This window comes from Pantherophis guttatus, chromosome 5, assembly GCF_059756535.1.
Source record: "Pantherophis guttatus breed Tessera chromosome 5, ASM5975653v1, whole genome shotgun sequence".
Lineage (NCBI taxonomy): Eukaryota > Metazoa > Chordata > Lepidosauria > Squamata > Colubridae > Pantherophis > Pantherophis guttatus.
The window spans coordinates 118,036,228-118,053,576 of NC_142067.1; the positions used below are offsets into that span (position 1 = coordinate 118,036,228).

Below are 17,349 nucleotides of genomic sequence, written 5' to 3' on the forward strand. Positions count from 1 at the left end.
CTGAAAGAAATTCGGTTGTAGCAAAGATGACTAGAAAACCTGACAATTTCAAAGACAAAATTCTCTTATCCATTTATTGCAAATCCGAATTTCTCATAAGCTCTAGTCTGTATAATCGGTGAACTTCCACTTGGGTTCAGATGAACCTTTGGCGTAAGGTAACTCTGTTACAACAACCTTACAAGTTATCACATGCCTTGTGTGCGGACTCCCTCAGTAGATCTGATAGGTAAGGATGTAGGGACAGATAACACCTGTTTCTTCATCTAATTCAGGATTTGCATTCGGGATCACCTTCAAACAACATTTGAACAGACTCATAGATAGGTGTGTCTATAACTGTAGCAATACCGTAGCACTAACTAACTATAGTAATAAAAGAACAGAAAATTAAATGCATAGAGGCAGAATCTATACAAATGCAACTTCCTAGCAAACCACCATCAAGAAGCATCACTAGTTGGTGAGCTTTTTCACTGGTCCCTGTTGGAAAAGAGAAATTGGAGCAAGAATCGCCTTCATTTGATAAAGTCAGGCTTTTCATGCACTGTCAGCATAAATATATATACAACATAGGGACAAATGGACAGGAAGAGGCTTGTTAAGAAGCCAGTCTTTATTGGTTCCTTCCCATTAAACGTATGATTGATTAGATAGATTCTGGTGAACAGGTAGCATTATCTGACTAACCTTGTGGGGCTCACTAGCTAAGCAGAGACAAGCTTGGTTAGACTTGGTTGGAGAATAGAATAGAGTAGGGTAGGGTAGGGTAGGGCAGGGCAGGGCAGGGCAGGGCAGGGCAGGGCAGGGCAGGGCAGGGCAGGGCAGGGCAGGGCAGGGCAGAACAGAACAGAACAACAGAACAGAACAGAACAGAACAGAACAGAACAGAACAGAATAGAATAGAATAGAATAGAATAGAATAGAATAGAATAGAATAGAATAGAATTCTTTATTGGCCAAGTGTGATTGGACGCACAAGGAATTTGTCTTCGGTGAATAAACTCTCAATGTACATAAAAGCTATAAGTGATAAATCATGATCATAGTCATCATAAAAATACACTCATCATAAATCAACACACATCCATCATAAATCAACACTTAGTGATAATCATAGCATACTAAATAAGCAATCAACATAAATCATACTAGGAAACTAAATAAAACAATATAAATTGTAAAGTTACAAGCAATAAAGTTATAGTCGTAAGTAGGAAAGGAGATAGGTAATAGGAAAGATGAGCAGAATAATAGTAATACAGTCTTACTAAATAGTTTGACAGTGTTGAGGGAATTAGTTGTTAAGCAGAGTGATGGCGTTCGGGAAAAAACTGTCCTTGTGTCTAGTTGTTCTGGGGTGCAGTGCTCTATAGCGTAGTTTTGAGGGTAGGAGTTGAAACAGTTTATATCCAGGATGCAAGGAGTCTGTAAATATTTTCATAGCCCTCTTTTTGACTCGTGCAGTATACAGGTCCTCAATGGAAGGCAGGTTGGTAGCCATTGTGTTTTCTGCGGTTCTAATTATCCTCTGAAGTCTGTGTCTGTCTTGTTGGGTTGCAGAGCCAAACCAGACAGTTATAGAGGTGAAGATGACAGACTCAATAATTCCTCTGTAGAACTGAATCAGCAGCTCCTTGGGCAGTCTGAGCTTTCTGAGTTGGCGCAGAAAGAACATTCTTTCCTGTGCTTTTTTGATGACATTTTTGATATTAGGTGTCCATTTTAAGTCTTGAGATATGATAGAATCTAGAAACTTGAAGTTCTCTACTGTTAATATTGTGACAACAGTATGAGACCTCCAGGAAAGTCAAAAACCATCCCAGGAAGCCACCACGATATTATTGATATGAAATCTGTATTGATGTGGTCAAGGAATCACCAGGAGATAAGTTCAATAGAAGGAAATTTAATTTCCCCCCTTAATTTCAGTCCCTGCTATGCCATGACCATGCCATTTACATTTCTAACTTAAGAACAAATGGATGAGCGTCCGATTAACTAATCTATACTGGAGATATTTGATCATTTTAGTCTAAATACTTGAGCTACGGATACCTTAGTGTTTATATTTCCCTCTTGATTTGCATTGCTCCTTCCTTAGGTTGCCTCTAAAGGACTCTAAAGTCATATGAAATCCTGATTCATTTGTGTGGCATAGCTGGCCAGCTGTTTGTGGTGAGGGTATGTCACAATACATGTCAAAAAGAGCTTGCCATCTGTCAAGGAGTTTAGGCCTGTTCTTCCAGCTGCTAAATCCCTGCACCCTGTTCCGTTGGACCTCCAGATACAAATTAAAATATCCCAACCATCTGTCCATATTTGGCTATTGGAAAGGAGAAGCTCTCCACGGCAGGGCCGCAGCCCACGCTGTTGCTACTATTAATGCATTGCGGTCATTTCAATCCAGGATCTCACCACTAAAACTGGTGTTCTCAGAAGCAACTGTTTTATTTCCCTGACGGACAGTTGTGCAATGCTAATGATAGAAATCCCAGCCTGTGTCTTGCTTATTATTCTTGAAGTTTTGAGGAAATCTGGATTATTCAATTATTGCCAGTCCAGCTTTTGTTGGCTTTCAAGCAGAAATCACAAGAAAAGGGAAAAGACAGTGTTCTCAGAAGAAGAGCAAAGACCAACTCTGGGAATACTTCAAAAAGTATTTGAAGTATTGAGCAGTGGTGGCATACTACTGGTTCTGTGGGCATGGCTTGGCGGGTGTGGCATGACTTGGTAGGCATGGCTTGGTGGGCATGGCAGGGAAAGGTTACTGTAATATCTCCATTCCCTCCCCACTCCAAGGGAAGGTTACTGCAAAATCCCCATTTCCTCCCAATCAGCTGGGACTCGGGAGGCAGAGAATAGATGGGGATAGGGCCAGTCGGAGGTGGTATTTACCTGTTCTCCGAACTACTCAAAATTTCCGCTACTGGTTCTCCAGAACTGGTCAGAACCTGCTGAAACCCACCTCTGTTTCTGAGGATATGGGAGTCTCACCCTCCCTGTCTTACCCAGCTCAGAATCCCAAGATGCTATTGGCTGGCAAATCTCATCCTCCCGGTCAACAGGCTTAGTGGTCAAAGCTGCTGGGATTAGCCTATTAACAGTTGAGTTTCCATTATGATGGATCTCTTGCAGTTCTTTTCCAACATTGGATGGTACTACATAGGTGAAATCAATGCCAGATGTCCCATGGAGCCACTTCATGATTGTGACTGGTTTTGACTTCAACGGCATAGTCATAGCAACATAAATCCAAATTTGGAAGGTTGTTGAACTATAACCCCCAAGTGTTGGGACTGGTGTGTGTGTGTGTGTGTGTGTGTAATGGTTCAGCAGTTAAAGACATGGAGTTTATCAGCTGGAAAGCCGATACCCCAGGTTCAAGACCTGAGCGCCTTGCAACGGGTGAACGCCAGTTATTTGCCCCAGCTCCTGCCAACCTAGCAGTTTGAAATCATGCAAATGCAAGTAGATAAATAGGTACTGCTTTGATGGGGAAGTCCATGAACCCTTGGAGCATAGCCATGCTGGCCACATGACCATGGAAAATGTCTTCTGACAACACTGGCTCGCTCGGCCAAGAAACAGAGATGAGCACTGTGCTCTTCAGTCAGACACAACTGGACAGGGAAACCTTTACCTTTCAATTGGGACAAGTTGAGGCTGGAGCCCAACAATTATGTTTTTTAGGAGTCTGGGAGTGCAGTTTTAGCATGCTACGAGTTGCGGGAGAGTTGATGTTGGTTTTTATTGCTTTTATGTTCTTATTGAGCCACGGTGGTGCAGTGGTTAGAGTACAGTACTGCAGGCTACTTCTGCTGACTGCCGGCTGACTGCAGTTTGGCAGTTCAAATCTCACCAGGCTCAAGGTTGACTCAGCCTTCTAAGGTCGGTAAATGAGGACCCAGATTGTTGGGGGCAATAGGCTGACTCTGTACTTTATTGTCAACAATTGTCTCTCTTATGGTACTAGAATATTCACATTCACCAATGTTCACAAGAGCTGTAGTGGTGCAGTGGTTAGACTGAAGTACTGCAGGCTACTTCTGCTGACAGCCGGCTGCCTACAATTTGGTAGTTCGAATCTCACCAGGCTCAAGGTTGACTCAGCCTTCCATCCTTCCCAGGTGGGTAAAATGAGGACCCAGATTGTTGGGGGCAATTAGGCTGACTCTGTAAAACCACTTAAAGAGGGCCGTAAAGCACTGTAAAGCAATATATAAGTCAAAGTGCTATTGCTATTGCTATCACTGCTGCTGTGACCCAGCTCATTTCATCACTGGCCAAATAAGCCTCTTAAATAACTAAACTCTATGCAAACTTGCGTTTTGTCAGAATATTCATGACTGGAAAGACATGGTAACAAGGTCAGCCAATGAATAGGAATGGCAACTGGGTCAGCCAATGAGGACTGTTTAGAAACTGAAACTGGAAGGAGCCTGGGCGTGGCTCTGTAGCTCTGAGCTCTGAAGCTGCAAACTAGTCTGAGCTTATCTGCTCTGCTGAACTGAAACTAAGAACTTACTTACCATCTTTCCCCTCTACTACATTGGAAGAAATCTGCTGTTGGTATTGTAAATTTGCTTCATGTGTTATTATGTATATAAAAAAAGAAGTTAATGAATCCTCTGCCTGCGTGTGCTTTCTGGATGTTTAATTTTGCAATAAAGTTTCTCTGATCATTCTGGATTTTCAGGATATCGCCTACCGCTCTCTCTGAGTCCAATAACGAATCCCTCTTTCTCTTTCTCTCTTTTGCTCCCTCCCCTAGGAGAGAAACCGTACAAATGTACCTGGGAAGGGTGCACGTGGAAATTTGCTCGCTCCGATGAACTAACGAGGCACTACCGCAAACACACAGGAGTGAAGCCGTTCAAGTGCGCGGACTGTGACCGAAGCTTTTCCCGCTCAGATCACTTGGCATTGCACCGCCGAAGGCACATGTTGGTCTGAAAAAAAATGCTACCTTGTCTATATATATATAAATATAAATATATATATATGAATATATATATTCATATATATATATATGCCTATGAAATTTCAAGAGCTGGCTCTCTTTTAACTACAGTGCATTCAGCAGGACTGAATCCTGTTTTGATGGTGTTAGCACAAAAGGGGCATTTGGCGTTGTCCCCTATTCACAAAGAAGCAGGAACGAGAATGCTACAATCTTCCTTCCCACCTTAAGCAGGCTGTCCAGCACAGACCCAAGGCATTATTACCTTTTGCTGAGGATAAAAAGCCGAAATGCATCGAGATTGGGCATTATTTTCTAACCCGCGTCGTTTTCAAAAGTATTTATGGCTTGTATTTTATTTTTATTTTTATTTTTTTCTCAACCATCCCACTTTTTTTCTCCTGAAGAATTTCTGCATATTTTGAAGACTGGATGTCATAAACCGTAGAAAAGAACAAGTCCTTCGAGAGCTTTCTCTTCGTTTGCTGCTGCTGCTGCTTCTTATTATTTTTTTTAATTTGGTTGTTGTTGTTGCTGTTGTTGTTGCTGTTGTTGTTGTCATGATTCATTTTTTCCCCCCTGTTAAAACACTGCAGAATATCATCCTGCCCAACAATTTCCTAAGCCAGCTGAACAGACTGGAAAGAGGAGGGATTTAAAAAAAAAAAAATGAAGCTCCTTGAAGTGAAAAAAAAAAAAAAGATTTCTCAGCACACTTATGCAATAAAGATGGTGTACATATTTACCTCTTTCTTGTTATGCTGGACTTTAGAGGCCATTAATTCTTCTAAAACTTCCTAAATCTTTTTCTGTTCTGTTTTTGCTGGAATCCATAAAACAGGCATCCGTAATATTTCAGTTATGAATTTCCCCATTTTATATCCATTTGCTTACCCTGTAATAGAGTTCATTAAAACCAGTCTTGGACACATAATAGAACCGAAATTGGTCCCACCTTTTCTAAACCAATGTATCAGTCCTCAGCATATTTCCCTGAAAGTAGCAGATGTTCAACCAGCCATCTCTTATTCTTGGATTGCTCAGTAGTTGATTCACAACTGCACAGGAGAAGTAATGCCATTGATTAGCCCTGTGCATGCATTGGCATGATAAACCTTCTGTTCTGTGGGAATGGATCAGTGATGAGTTGCTACCGGTTCGCCCCGGATTGGGCGAACCGGTAGCGGCGGCGGCAGGAGGTTCCGCTCACCCGCCCGGATGCTTCTGCACATATGCAGAAGCATCGCGCCCATGAGCGAACCGGTAGCAACAGGTTTTAAAACCCGCCCCTGGAGTGGATCCTTGATCAGAGTGGGATGATTACCCATGACCAACTCCCCGTAGGACACTTGTCACAGCCAACTCACCATGGGACAACGCATTGTGGGACACTTCAACAATTCAATTATTTAAAACAATTTTAAAAATATTTAAATGTTTTTCCTTCACTTTTCATCTTGTCCCTCCTTTAGTATCCTTTCTTTATATAATTCTATTCCACCATATCGAAGAAATGAGTGTAACTCTTGTCCCGATATTAGTGTAACTCTTGTCCCACGGCGAGTTGGCCATGGCGAGTTGTCCTAGACAACTCGATGGATCACTCTCACATGATCATCCATTAATTGATGTTATAATTTGTATAGGTTCTCTGTGTATCTCTCTCTCTCTGTGTGTGTGTGTGTGAATTCTCCCATTGAGTTGACCCCTGCGGTAGAATTGTGCTTAGGATTGTAACGTCTTAAGTTTTAAAGTGAACATCTTCTGTGACCAAAAGGGAATTTAATGCATCTGAATAAAGAAGAGCATTGAGAAAGAATTTCAAGAGCTCTCTCCAAGTACTTCCCATTCCTAAAATGAAGGTCTGGCAAGAATAATTTTAAACTAACTCCATGGAGTTACGATACGGGGCCAGTGAGACTTAGTCATCGTTAATTTGGGTTGGGCTGGGCAGAGGCCAAGGTGATTAGACAAACCACCACAGTCAGGCATTCCTGAAATAGGTAGGGGGTGATGGGGCCAATGGTTCCCCATGCATATCAGGGAACCATTTTTAGAGATGGTATAAACTGATTCCAAAGGATTTTAGAAGGAAGTGAAAGAGTGGGCGTCCTTCTCTTGAAATCTCCCTAAGAAATGCCAACCACTGCACCTGTTTTGGTCATCCAGGCTAGAAACGGCTGCTCCTTTGCTCTAGATACAACAGATGAGGCAGACTTGACGTAAATGAGTAAGCATTTTTGTGGGCCACTTTGTCTAAGTAACTAAATGTGAAGCAACAGTTCTGGTTTGTCAGTCTTAATCAAGATGGTTGAAGATCAAGTGGTAACCATCTGTTCATCCAACTGGGCCTTTGGAAATAGTGTAGAAGGAATGGATGGCCAACTCAGGCCAACCCACCACAGCTCAAATACATACATGCAGATGTACAGCATCAACCCATAATCCTTTCATCTGAGCTGCTCACACAGCCATGTAGATCAGGGCTCTCCAACCTTGGCAACTTTAAAACTTGGGGACCTCAACTCCCAGAATTCCCCAGCTGGCATGGCCAGCTGCAGAATTCTGGGAGTTGAAGCCCACAAGTCTTAAAATTGCCAAAGTGGGAGAACCCTGATGCAGATTATCTTGGGTATACAAATTATCAGCGTCAGGGTAGGCAGCTTAAGTTCTCTGTTCCCAACTAGCTGGTTCTAATTCCCTGTTGGTAGAAGACATAGTTGTCTTGAGCTAGAAGAGTTTGCTAATTAGGGCCCTTGAGAGCATGATGAGGTTAGAAGAAATTAATGATGCATTATAAAATGCTACATGAACACCTGAACCTCGTTGTCAAAAACGAAAGGAAATATTAAAGCAATACAGGTAGTCCTCGGCTTACAACAGTTATTTAGTGACCGTTTGAAGTTAACAATGGCACTGAAAAAATGGATCTATGACCGTTTTTTACCCTTACAATCATTGTAGCATCCCCATGGTCGCAGGATCAAAATTCAGACGCTTGTCCACTGACTCATATTTATGACGGTTGCAGTGCCTTTGGGGGTCATGTGATCCGCTTCTGTGACCTTCTGGCCAGAAAAGTCAATGGAGGAAGTCAGATTCACTTAACAACCGTGTTACTAACTGAAGTGATTCACTTAACAACTGTGACGAGGAAGGTCGTAAAACGGGGCAAAACTCACTTAACCAATGTTTTACTTGGTTGGGCTCAATTGCGGTTATAAGTCCAGGACTACCTGCACTCCATCTTTTATGACAGTATATTTGTAGATTTATTTGAAATCATTCATCCTCTTGAGCATCTAAAATATGTAAGCTATTTCAGCCAGTCAGGGATTCGTCATTTATCGAACAGAGGAGCAGAATCAAAGCATCCTGTGCCAGTAGCATTGATCTTGAGATCCAGTTGTACACTTTTAAAATAACTCTGTGTAGCCAGTAGTAGCCAGTCCAGAAATAGTCCATTCAGACTGCAGAGGTCTTGGGGGCATTTTTCTATCCACACCAGCGGGCAGGTTTCAGCTGAACTTGGGAGGTGTTTACAAGTTCTGCTCGTTCTATTGCTTAACCTCCTCTTAAATTCAAGAGCTCTTCTAGCTGGTTCATTCCCAAGTCAACTCTTATGACTTAGTAGGTTGACCGACTTTTCATCATAGACCAAATTAAGTTAGGAATGATGGCCAGGAATTCCTAGAGGAGTCTTTTTCTGTCTCCCAAAAATCAGTATCGTCTTGCCTTTGTAGAGCTGAGGTCTTTTGAGCTAATATCCAAGAAAGAGAGATGTGATCCTGTTCCAGTGGGAGATTTGCTCACTAGGAACATAGACTTCTCTTTTATGAGAAGGAGACCGATGCTGTGGTCCATCAGACGTTCCTCTGTGTTTCCTTTCTTCTTTTTTCAGAGAAGAGAAATTGGAAGGGAGCTCCATTGCTTAATTTTTACTTAGAGATATTTCCTAAGCGTTTAATCAGGAAGCATTGGTTCAAATCTGCATAGATTAATCTCATCGGATCACATCTTGATCTAATCAGTTCATCTCATAATTAATAGGAAATGATCTTTCGAGTCGTATTGGTCCTTGAAAAGCAACAGTTGCCCAAACGGTTTAGAGAAAAAAATATGCATATCAAACAACAGAGTCACCATTTCATTGCCACCCTCTAATTCAATATAACAATTAGCAGCTTTCCTATTCTCCTTGGCTGCGCAATCGACAATTTCTAAAGAAATTAGACCGGAAGGACTAATTTTCTTTTCCCACAGTTCTCTGCTTCCTTCTTCCTCAAGACTGAGTCAAAGACAAAGGATGTAAAGGCCAGTCTGTCATCAGCTCATGCTTGTCCATAGATCTTCCAAACTGGGGCCTAGTTTAGTTTTAGAGACCTGACAGGGAGTTATCCTCATCATGGCCTACCTGAGCACAGGGAACCTTTGGAAACAGGGTGTCAAAATGGTTGGTTGGTTCTCTAGGGAGTTGACCTTTGTAGGGCTGTTCCGTGCTTCACATTCAGCCTCCAAGAGGTGCTTCAGAGCACACAGAAGTTACACCGTCTGCCTACCTTAAAACACCTGGATCCATCTGACTCAAGGTGTGGCAGGCAGGAGTAACATTCACAACCTCCAACTCTTCCTGGAGATGGAATCCAAAGCATTGAACAGTTCTGATACTCCTCTTCATTTTTAGAAATTTACGTGCCTCATTCTGAGGGAGGCCTGTTGAGTGGGAACTATTTTGACTAACCCATATTGTAAGGATTCTTTTCGATGCCTGTTTTTTCTTGTTCGGCTGCCGTTGTTCCAACGTTTATGGATTTTCTTTCACTGCGGCTGCAGCGTACTGTAGAAAGATTGCCTTTCATGCAAACCGTTTAATGCCAGCGTTATCTCCCACATACCATTTTATTAGCCCATCTATCCTGATGGTTCAATAGATTTCAGTATTGGAACTTTTCCATGAACAAAGGCAGTGTTATTTTGGAAGAACCGTTTCTCTTAGGCAGATTAATTAGCAGGCAAGCAAATTGCCTTCACAAAGGAAAATGTGGAGGTGTCTAATTTCTTTCCTTAGCACTACTGTTAAAAGTAGCTCCCCACCAGAATAAAATTCCATTAGGAATGACAATATGATGCAACCGCATCTCTTTTCCAGTTATCTGTTTGTTAAAACAGAAAAGGGGAATTCTCTTTTTTTTTCCTGTCATGCTACTGATGGTTACATTGCTTCAAAGGGAATTAAAAACCGTGTGTAAAAACCTCACATAAAACTTTACAAATTGGATTATTTGGTTCAGAATTTTGCAATTTTCAGAAATGCTGCTGTGTATGAATGCATTCTCCTGTTCAGAAATTACAGCAATTAAACCCCACTTAATGGACAGATTTAAAAAAAAATAATAAATTATGATGGAATGCTAGCACATTGAACCCCACAAATTAAAGTGGATTCTCCAAGATTGTTTCAAGGCAGTTGGAAGGACTGTTCAAGATCTGTTCCCCTTCAGTCATGAAAATTCACCATGCTTGTCCGTTGACTCTGGGGGAAATTGCTGCATTCCAGAGCATCATGTCACATGGTCAATATCTCTGGTGCCAGAGGAAGATTGAATGCCCTGCTCTCTGTTAGGCATACTGGAGATTCAACCTATACTGAATGCGCTCTAGGACATCTCACGATTACTGGACAAATGTTCACCATAGAGATGCAATTTCTCAAGCAAACAGGAAGCAACTCACCCAATTATCTTCCAGTCATATCTGTGGGGTCCAGGCAAGGAAGATCAGACTGATGAAAGCAGATTGGTCACATCATAATATAACCCCGCCCCTTTCGTGCATCATCAGTCGCCTGCCCAAAATGGGAGGAGTCTGTGCACCGCTGATGCTGATGAAAGGAGCAAGATCTTACAGGTGCCGCTCTGAAGTTACAACTGAGGTTCATCCCAACGCAATGCAGTGTTGTATTCTTGAGCTCGTTACGTACCCACTTATTTAAAAAGTATCCAGCCCTTTGCAAAGGGCCCATTGCCACTTCAGAATTAAGAAGCAGTATTCCCGCATTGTGTTTACTTGAATGAAATCGTCAAATGAATCTGATATCAAGGGGCCGGTGGTGTATTGATGTTGAGAAGGGAGAAGACTCCTTGCATAAATGGATCCATGGTATGGTGATACAGATAGTCCTCAACTTACAATGGTTCATTTAGCGACCCTTCAAAGTTACAATGGGGCTGAAAAAAGGGACTTATGGCCGTTTTTCACGTTTACGACTGTTCCCCATGGTCATGTGATCAAAATTCAGATGCTTGGCTACTGCCTCATATTTATGACTGTCGCAGTGTCTGGGCTCATGTGATTCCCTTTTGCGACCTTTGACAAGCAAAATCAATGCAGAAGTTAGATTCACTTAAGAACCGTGTTACCACTTTAACAACTGCCGTAATTCCCTTAACCATTGTGGCAAGAAAGGTTGTAAAATGGGGGGAAACTCACTTAACAAGCTGTTTCACTTAGCAACAGAAATGTTGGGCTCAATTTTGGTTGTAAATCGAGGACTACCTGTATTTATGTCAACGAGCATCCCAGAATCAGGCTGAAGCAATACATTATGGAGATCTATGTTTGTATAAGGATGTGTTTGATAACAGTTTAATTCTTGGAGGAAGATAAATAATGAATCTTTTCTGGTTTTGTTGGGTATGCCAGCTAATATCTTTATTATCCCTTTCAATGTTTTCTGAAAGAGCTATCAAATGCTCTGATTTCTAAGCATAATGGAGAGTGGGTACCCTCATTAAAATGTCCAGTGTCCCTCATGTGTGCACATTGCTGATTATTTGCATGTGTGTGATCTGAATTAAGTTTCAATATGGCTTCCCAACAGAAGTTGGAACTAGCTCTTCTATAGGCATAATTCTCTCCTATTCGGAAACCAGCTTGTAATTCCTGTATTATGCCTTTGCCTGTGTTTTATAGATGAAGATGTATACATTTAAGACTGCTATATTTTCACAATTTCATTAAAATATCTGTAACTGTGCATAGTTTACTCAATAGGTCAAGCCCGTTGAAACTTTTCCATATGTTGATATCAAACTCATTGCAGTAACCTGTTCATTTTCTTTCATTTTTTTTTTTTTAGTATGAACTTCAAATATATGGATACTGCATCTTATAAAAATACAGGGGGGGGGGAGGGAAAACAATCCAGAAAATCAAATGGAAAGTATTTTACCAGACTTGTAAAAGTTACAATATTCTGTAATATATATGTTATAGTGAAGAAGTATTTTCAAGCGGGACAGTTTTTCACAGGATGTAAATAATGGAAATGAAAAGTGTTTTGAAACAAAGTTTTGGTTGTCATCAGCAAGAATATGCTCCAAAAAATGCAGTGTAAAATCTTCATGACACAATGAACAGTTAAAAAAAAAAAAAACAAAGCAGGAAAGATTGTTCTAGTTTGTCAAAGCCTATTCCTTTTGTGTCGTGTGTCCCTACCACCTGGTTATTTGAGATAGAGTCAGTAAATGGTAGAAAGAATCAGATTTAACTTCCATAAGCTCACCCGAAAAAAAAAAAAACTTGTCAAAACATAAAGCTAAATTCAAAGAAATTCAGTTTCCCTGAAGTTATTCCAAAACAACAATGCTTTGAAACATGGACCTATTGAGACTGGAAATAGGACAGCGCAGTGGCAGTAGTGGGAATTCTATGTTCAAACAAATAATGGATATACTGTGCACATTGTCAAGTATAATGTAGCCTCTTCGATCCTTCAGGAGTACCTAATTTTGACTTTTCTTTAACACAATAAAATCTAAGCTTAACCTTCCAACCTTACCAGCAAAGATCTCATAGTGAGCATGTCTAGTTTAATGAAAAGAAGGACTAGGGATGACATGATAGCAGTGTTACAATATCTAAGGGATGTCCACAAAGAAGAGGGAGGTCAACCTATTCTCCAAACCATCTGAAGGCAGGACAAGAAGCAATGGATGGAAACTGATGAAGGAGAGAAGCAACCTAGAACTAAGGAGAGATTTCCTGACAGTTAAAACAATTAATCAGTGGAACAGCTTGCCTCCAGAAGGTGTAAATGCTCCAACACTGGAGGTTTTTAAGAAGAGATTTCAGACAGCCATTTGTCTGATATAGTACAGAGTTTCCTGCTTGAGCAAGGAGTTGGATTAGAAGACCTTCAAGGTCCCTTCCAACTGTTATTCTGTTGATCTGTTATTACCAGCTTTGGGAAATTTAGAGTCCTGTCATCAGTTGGGTGTGACACGCTTTCCTTCTCACTAGGTACATGGACACGCAAACATCTGGGAGGAGAGAGCTGTAGTTATGCAGTTGAGAGAGGCCAGGTAGCATCCACCTGATGAAGGGAATTCAAGTCCATCCAAAGTAGTAGGCAGAACTCTACTGGAAATGCTTAGCTCCTGTAATCTTCATCTGATGATCAAACAAAGGAAATAAATGGAAAGGGATGATGATGGAGGAATGGAAGTCATTTTGCCTCTGATGTCTTCCAATTATAAACAGTCAATAGCAGTGTCATTCATATCTCTGTTTTTACAAGCAGGTTTTCTAGAACGTACGAATTGAAGATAATTCAACGAATTGTCAGATGAATTGAAGATAATAGACCTATACTCCAGTTAAGTCCATTGGAGGCTGGCCAGTCCACACGGTAGATATGTGATCTTGCCCCAAACAAAGACCGTGTTTTTCAAACGTTGCTGGCTCTAGACCAGAGTAACTGGAAAGAGAGAGAGGTGAATGGACCTCAGAGACAAGGTAGAATCAAATCTGTTGCACATTTGAAGACCCACAGGTTTTGATCAGTTATTTGGAAAGATGGTTGTATTGAGGCCGCATAATTTTTATTGTAGAATACGGTGGACTTTTTAATAATCATTATTCTTCTGGGTTTTCTTCGGTACACCGATCTGCAAAATTGACACGGGCAGAAGAAAGTCTTAGATCTGAAAAGCAAATGGATTCTTAGCTAGTTCACATCACAGCTGCTTTGAGACACAGTGCAGGTACCTCCCAAGCTCATTTAAATAAAGATTAAAACAGAGTAGCTTCATTTGTAGGCTCAGATCTTGAATTGTTCTCCCTCAGAAAGAGGGAGGAGGTATGCTTTGAAATTATGCACAGCTCGCATACAATCCTATAGGTAAAGATTCGCATAGAAAGACCCACTCTTTTGTAACTCAGCAAATCAATGCATGGATTCCATAATAACAACAATAACAATAACAGTAATGACTATCGGTTAACAAATTTCTTCGGGAACACTTAACAATCTACATAGGTGAAGTCATTTGAAAAGTGCCTGTCTATGAACAATAGATCAGATGGGGATGAACCCTATTCTTTTTACGAAGCAATAAAAATGCAGCTGAATTGTCCTAGATTGTTTTCAAGGGGGAGGGAGGGGGAGGGGAAATTACCCGGGGGGGGCGTCCCTGTCAATGCAACACAGCAAATCACCAAGTGCCATTTCTCTGCTTCCTTCTGTGTGACAGTGTTAACCCAAGGAGATGGATGGGGTTTCCATAGAGTTAGAAGACGAAAGCAAATAGAGAAAAGGTTGTTTGTTTGTTTTTTCATAAGCATCAGGTCATACTAAACAGTGGATGTGTGTCATTTCTAATTCTTTTCATTTCTCGCTCTTCTTAGTAAGTCTTTTTTAATGTTGTCAAATCGGCCGGTCCTGAAGACTAACCCAGTCATTGTAGGCCACCCTTAAAACTCACTCCTGCAAAAATAACGGCTTGCACAAAATGGCCGTTTTCACTTCCAGCCACCTAGTAGCTGGCATGAAATCCAGTTGCCCTTCATTCGGATGACCAGTTTATTTTGGGACAAGAACTCACTTTTGATTCACTTTCATGGGTTCTGTCGATTTCCACTTCCAGCAGAACCTTACCAATGCCAACTCAAGGAGTAAGAATCATGTATTCCAATGGAGAAGACAATTGATAAAATACTGCCAGATAAATCCTCTTTTTCCTCAGTTTACTAAAATCCCTTTCTCTAGCATCTTAAAAATGAAATAATTGTCAAGAGTTAGTAACTTTACAGGGCTAATTCTAGCTTTGTGTTTGGGAAGGAACGAATATTTTTTTAAAAAGCTGTCTTAATATTATGAACGACTCTTGGCCATTTCATATTTTTGGGGGGAGGGCAAAGGTCATTATCTCACAGGATAAATAGAAACTGTTGTTATTTTTTTCTTGTCTAATTTTGCTGGCTTACTACTGGTATGTATACAAAGTGATCCCCTTTTCCCTTGTATTTCATTTCACCGTCTTGTTTGTTTGTACAAATAAGGCCTCACGGAAAATGGAACGTAGCTTGTTCCAAAGCTTGTAAAAATCATTGGTGGCTTTTGACCAGGGTTGTCCACACAAAAGGTGGAATGTTGATCGCATTGTTGTGGCCACCATATTGCCTTTTTTTTTTTTATCAGCTCCTGTGGACGCCTCCCTTAATGTTTCTTCTGTACAGAAAAAATAAATGAGGGTGCCTTATATGGAAGGAGCTTGATTTGTGTGCCTCTCCATCTTTTGACAGAGGCGTTTTTCCAGTTTCATTGAGACATCTGGACCCAAAAGTTTTGTTTTTGTTTTGTTTTGTTTTTTTGCATAAAAGCACTGTGACCTTCCAAATCTTATTAAATCTTGTTCTGGAGCTTTTATGTGGACATTTGGAGCCCAATTCCACAGGACATTCCCCGGCACCATTCTTGACTAGACAAAGCACAACCCAGCAGAAGGTGTCTAAAAATAAATAAATAAATCCAGTTCTGTAAAGTAGTGTTCCAAGGTGATTCCATTCTCCACCCGGTTCTTGTAAGGAAATCCACTTGCAGACTTTTCTAAATTCAGCTCCTTGGGTGTCTACTTTTTTTTTTTGCCAGCATGGGACTTCAAAGAGGCAAGGAGGATGTTGAGCGTAGCATTCATGGTAGAATCAGTAAGATGGACTTGGCTTATCTGGAGAGATTCTCCATTTTAAAGGCCTCCCCGGGGCCCTACCATCCATAGTTTTCTTTTGCTATGTGTATGTGGAAGAAAACTTGGAGCTTTATCCTTTTAGAGTGGGCATCTGGTTCTACAGGTGACACTGAACCTCAGCTGCCCTTCTCCACCACCACCAGCATGCTGGCCAAGGCTGACAGGCACCTTTGCTTTAAGGAGAGTAGGTTTTTCTCACACCAGCAAAGGCAAGAACAATGTAAAGTGATTTGAAAGTGAGGAAGTCCCAATGGAGAGTCCATAACATCACCCAGGACAGAAAAGGCATTGCAACTTATTAATCTTTATCCAGACATCCGATTGATCAGACATTGGCTATTAATGCAAGAGTCTGTCCATCCATTCATCCCAAAATAGTCCACCCAATTATTAGCTGTGCCAGTACTAGCAACAAAACTACAGCTCCTTCCTTTTTCCTTTGTTGTTTTACAAACGATTTTAAGAGCCGACATTTTTTTCTTTTCCCGGAGGAAAAAAAAAGAAGGCCTTTGATTTCCCAATACTTTCTTCCTGCATGTTCTATGCTATGTAGCAGCTAAACAGCGCCTACGTTATAAGTTTATCAATGATTATGTACGTGTCATTCTTGTATTTATGTATAGTGTATGTATTGTAAATATACTCAGAGCTTTTTCTCTTCTTTACTGTAAAACGGTGAATTTTATTTTTGGTTTGTTTGTTTGTTTGCCCAATGACCATCGTAACAGGGATTCCCTCTAAAGACCCATCAGCAGACAATTTAACTTCATGAACAAGTATTAACGTTTTTAATGGTGTCTCAGACCTAATTCTGTTGGTGCATTTGCTCTTATGTATTCCACTTCCCTATGACTTGAGCTGTGAATTGAAATAGAATTTAAACTTTTAAATGTATGCATTGGTATAAATATCTGAATGGAGGCATGAAGGATAAATAAAAGCATTTTGTATGGAACTTTTTCCTCCTGGCCCATCAATTATTCCGTTGGATGGCTTGCAATTTTTTTATATGGCTGTATTGACAAAAAAAAAAAAAAAAAAGTATTTGACAAATACTTCTTTTAACTTCCTTCTCCTCTTCCTCCCTCCAAATGAAATTACACGGTGGAACTTCATGTCCAATTTTGTTATTTTTAAGCACTGGAATTATATGTAAATGGTCAGAAGTTTTACTAATGAAGAAGGATATTTGTAGCTCAGGGTTGACATGAGAGAGTTCATGCTCTCTGAACATGCTTGTTTTCTTGCAGATGTTTCATTACCCAAATAAGTAACTTCTTCAGTGCTAGTGCTGATGATGTTGCCTAGTTTGAGTAATGAAACATTTGCAAGAAAACAAGCAAGCTCAGAGAGCACCAA

General features: G+C 40.7%; 1 protein-coding gene across 1 annotated transcript in view; it reads left to right on the forward strand.

The window, feature by feature from the left end:
- The window catches only part of KLF12 (KLF transcription factor 12), a 262,112-nt gene extending 245,167 nt beyond the window's left edge, over positions 1-16,945 (forward strand). Inside the window, exon 6 of the mRNA XM_087895517.1 lies at positions 4,775-16,945. Coding sequence (XP_087751643.1) covers positions 4,775-4,956 — 182 coding nt within the window. The 3' untranslated portion in view covers positions 4,957-16,945. The remainder of the gene's footprint in view (positions 1-4,774) is intronic.
- The last annotated feature ends 404 nt before the right edge of the window (positions 16,946-17,349 follow it).